The following is a 4741-nucleotide window of genomic DNA, read 5'->3' as shown; positions in this document are numbered from 1 at the left end:
CGGAGAAAAACAGACAGGGTAGGAATATTCCATGTCTGCGACCAAGTGGTTTGGCCCTTCCACAGTTCTCCGATAGAGCCAAGGAAGAAACAGAGAGGCAATGACAAGACATTTTACTTGTCAGAGTGTAAAATAATATGGCTTTAGCTTATGACATTGTGAGGAGTCTGAGGACTGAAGATGGGGAATCCCCTCAGACAATCAGACCCAGAGGCCAGAGCTCGACAGTCCATAAGCACGTTACGTTAACAGATACCTCCATTTAAAAAATGGAAAAGAAAATTAACCGTTAAGAAAAAATATAAAATATATATAAATAATAAAATCCCCTCGAAAATCTAAGATGGGAACATGGAACAGGTTAACCGATAAATTGGGATTGGGGAGACCGCATAGTGAAGACACACAGTGACACCACAAGGACCAAAAGGCGAGAATTGAATGTGTCAATGAAAGTTAACTTGGAAGATCAATCACACTGGCGTATTTTAGCACCAGACCAGGCACGCCGATGATAACGACAACGGAAGGCCAAGAGACTGCGGATACCGCAGAAGTGAGGACAAGAAAGACCAGAGCTTCGGGATCAGACTGACGTGCAAAATCATTCAGCATAGTACACCCTTTGGAGCATCTGCTTTACCTGTATTTTTCTTTTTCATAATTTCCCAAACACCAACTCGTTTAAACAGGGAAAAAAAAAAAAAAGCATGAAGAAGACGAAGATCTGAGTCATGGCCCAATGACCCCATTAGAATACTACACACAGAGAATCAGCAAACTTACAACAAAAATTTTAATCTTTTGAACTGGATCATATCTCTTACTGCTCAATACTGTGAGATTACAAGAACTAGCAAAAACAGCCCAACCCACCAGATAGAAATCAGAAAACCCAGTAAAGCTTAAAGGATTCCAACCTTTTGCAGATCAGTGGAAGAAATCCTACATCAGCTGAAAGACCCCTCATATATACATCTAAAATTTGTAAGATGGAACAACCAAAGAACAGTAGGGGTGAGAGGAAACCAACGTAAGCTAAAAAATTTTTGGAAGATGTTACCTGAGGAACAATCCGAAACCAAATCAATTCCGGTCAGTGCGATTTCTGTTGGTATGGCTTTTGGTGGATGTTCCATCTCTCTTTTGAGGAGAAGAAAACAGCTGTCCAAATCCAAAGACAGAAGAAGATCCACGAAGCGAACAAACCGGAACGTTTAGAACAGGGGTGACTCTGACATTTGCAGAATAAGATCTTTCCATTCCTCTGTGCTTAATTTTCGGACCGCCATTGAAGCTGCTCGGACTGCTCGAGCTCCTCTCCAAGCTCTGGAAGACGATTTTACCAGAAGAGTTCATACGAGGACTGTCAACGGAGACTCCTCTAGCAGGAATGGTTGTTGAATCAGATGTTCTGCGAATCGGACTCCGTCCGACTCTACCTGTTGGATACTCGGCCGCAAAAGGCCTGATGTTCTCGCCGGCAGACGCAGTGGCAGTTATAGAAGTGGCTGGCTTCGCTATTCTAAGCCTCGTAGGATTTCTGCTCAGAAAATTTGTTTGATTTGGATTCGGTTTGTCCGAATCCAGGGAAAGCCTTGGGAGATCTTCGTGGTCAGGGCCAGAAGAAGACGAAGAAGAAAGCGAAAGGCGGGAAGAAATCGAAACGGACTCCGAATCAGAATCTCTGAGCAATGGAAGGCTCAACGATGAATCCGCACCAGCTAAAGAAGATTTCGAGTTCCTATGGAGGAAATGCTTCAAAGACTTCGGGTTGGTAAGCTTTGAAGAAGCGATAGATGACGCAGACTTCTGCAAATCCTGCTTAGCGTGATTGCTCTGCTGCTTCTTCAGCCCGAGAAGCTCTCTCCATCTACTGGAACACCTCGGCGCCTTAGGAGAGAACAGGTACGGATCCGTCCCCGACACCTCAGCTCTCCGTCTCGATTTCGCCGTCTCCGGCGAACTAATCTCATCCGACGTCACCGTTGTTCCCGAAGCAACAGCAGGACGAACCGTGTTGAGCTGCAGAGGTACAAGCTTCCCATCGAAGAAGAGCTCGTCCGCCGGGAGCATTGTCACAGGATCTTCAAGCCTAAACTCGAAATCTCCGAAGTCTTTGACAGGGGTTTCCAGATCTTGTTTCTCCGGCAATTTCACCAGTTGTTCTGTGCCTGAAGACGCCTTCATCTTTGATTCTTCGTCGGGGAAATCACGACTGAAAGAGATTCTAGGACTCAACCATCCGTACGACGAATAAGTCGGAGGATAGTCTAGGAAACTCTCCGGTGACATTCCGATGTTGTTCACGCAAGCAGAAGCCATCCCCGATGAACATGCAGCTCCAAAACTCAGTAAAAACACAACCAGAAATAACCAAAATAGATCAAAATCCAATAAAAATTCAGTGATTAGAGACACTGATCCAAGAGAGAAATCAAGCTTTAGAGTAAGACTTTCGCCGGAGAAAATATTCCGGTAGATCGAGAGAGAGAAGAACAGAGTTCCTGATCCACAAGGGGTCGGACATGGGTGTGAGTGTTCGTTTACTCAGTCTTTTATATATATGAAGCGGGACGACCACCTTCGAAGTTTTCGAAATCCAAAAAATATAATCCACGTGGCATTTAAGGCCACGTTGGAGTAACTTTTGCATTATTTTCAGAGAGAATTACGAAAGTGACACGTGGGACAATAAAGAAGCAAGTGCCACGAAGCTCCTCTTAGATTTTTTTATGCCAGGTAGCTCTATTTATATTAAGTGTGAAATGACGATTGTAACCCATTATTGCTAGGCAACTCGATATTAGTGATGGTAATCCTTTTCACGTCGTGGCGCCGGCACTCCCACTCCCACGTTACTAGACGGAGAGCATATAGGCTGCTTCACAAGCTCTAAAACTTGAGTTTTTCACATAAGACTTTTGGTCAATAGAATCCTGTCCAATTGCATGGTCATTGTATCAGTGTGGAGGCATCTTCAGTATACAATTGTGAGGGATAATAGTTTTGAGAATTTCTCAAAACTATTGCAACTATTTTTTTTCTTGTCTCACCAATGGTAAATTTTCTCTCAAAACTATTTCAACTATTTTTTTTTTCTTGTCTCACCAATGGTAAATTCTCTTTTAATTGAAATTTGACAAGTAGACAGACAAGGACAATGCCTCTTTGTGTACTAAATTTGGACGTCATTTAGCTCATAGGGATTTTATAAATTATTTTTGCATTGCCTTTGTACCGTAGTCATTAAGGAACCATCTTTTAGAAAAAAAATTATGTACAAATGTAAACATGTTGGTACTTGGTAGCACCTTAGGTTCTACTTGGTTTTTTTTTTTTTTTTTTTTTTATGTCAGAATAAATACATGTTTGGTAACCTCGGTTTATTTTTCCTTTCTTTTGTAATAAAAAGGTATTTCAAACACAAGTATTGAGGACCTGAGAAACAAATTTATAGAAACAGAATCAAGGAAACACATTTCACTAAAGCCCACGATCGAAACTTGTAACTAGGGGTGAAAGTTTGGTCCTAACAACTCAACCTTGCCTCGATCTGCCCTGAGCCCGAGTAGGGCTTGGGCCAAGCTTTTTGACCATGAGGGCAGTTTAGGGTTGAAAAACCTCAACCCAGAGTTAGGGTTGGGTCGGGTTTGGGTTGAGGCCTCAACCTGGCTCGACTCGGCCCGAAATTCAACCCTAAATTTTTATATTATTTGTAGGGCTCCTATTGGTATTTTATTTTTTTAATAATTTTTTAATGTGTAAGATATGAATGACAAAAACAAGTCAATCAAGATTAATCCAACTATTGCGGAAGCCAAAATCAACCCAATCCGACCCTGACAGGATCAATTAGGTTCGGATTTGGTTGGTATAAACCCAACAAGGTTGGGCCTAAACAAGAAACCGATAAGATTGAGTCAAGCCTGGGTTGAATTTTGAGAACCTAAGAGTGACTCAGGTTTTAAAAAACTTAGTCCAAGTCAACCTTGTTTCACCCTTGCTCGTAACCCCTCTGTAGTGATTGAACCTATGACACTTGATCAATTGAACTTACATTCGCTTATTCTAACAAAAATAAATAAATAAATAACCAACCTACATTGTGCTTATTTGATATGTTTGTAGTGGGTGTAAATGCTTATTTTAGTGTCTCTAATTGATATGAATCTTACATATTGCAATGATGGAATCCACCACAGTCCATCTCGGTTGTTTTGATGGCGTTTCTAGCAAATTTTGTTGCACTTTGAGGTTTGTAATTTATGAGCCACCTAAAAGAGATTAGCTTGGATTGGTCCACTGTTTCTTTGTTGTTGCCTTTATTTATTTATTTATTATTAGGGAAAAGGGTGGAAGCTCAACTAAACTTGAATGGGTTTTGCATCTTGTCATTTTTTTATTCTTAATGTTAATGAGGTTTTTCTATTATTTCGGTCTTGTGGTTCATGGATTTTGTGTATTCTTTTATAGCTGTTTGGAGTGTTGTGGAGTAATTTGGATCAAGTTTAAGTTGCTAATATGTATTTTGTTGAGGGGGTGGCCTTAAATGCTTGGGATCACTTTGACGTAGAAATAGAAAATGAAACTAGTATTTGTACTAAGTTGTCTCACTAAGGTTACATTTGGTAACGTTCTAAAAAAATGTTTCTGGAGTATCTTTTGTTTTATTGGAATGAAAAAACGGAATGAAGTGTTTAGTGCATTTATGGTGTGTTTTGGTTTTTTTTTTTTTAAT

General features: G+C 40.6%; 1 protein-coding gene and 1 non-coding gene across 2 annotated transcripts; both read right to left on the bottom strand.

Moving 5' to 3' along the window:
* Window positions 1–579: 579 nt before the first annotated feature.
* On the bottom strand, window positions 580–673 carry LOC122072490. The gene has a single exon (XR_006138503.1). It is a non-coding gene; the product is annotated as a small nucleolar RNA Z122 (small nucleolar RNA).
* A 100-nt stretch (window positions 674–773) lies between these two features.
* LOC122088904 lies at window positions 774–2547 on the bottom strand. The gene has a single exon (XM_042658270.1). The coding sequence runs from the start codon at window positions 2323–2325 to the stop codon at window positions 1087–1089; it is 1239 nt and encodes a 412-aa protein (XP_042514204.1). The 5' UTR covers window positions 2326–2547; the 3' UTR covers window positions 774–1086.
* Window positions 2548–4741: the final 2194 nt, after the last annotated feature.

Source organism: Macadamia integrifolia, chromosome 2, assembly GCF_013358625.1.
Source record: "Macadamia integrifolia cultivar HAES 741 chromosome 2, SCU_Mint_v3, whole genome shotgun sequence".
Taxonomy (NCBI): Eukaryota; Viridiplantae; Streptophyta; class Magnoliopsida; order Proteales; family Proteaceae; genus Macadamia; species Macadamia integrifolia.
This window is presented reverse-complemented; position numbering and strand designations above follow the sequence as displayed.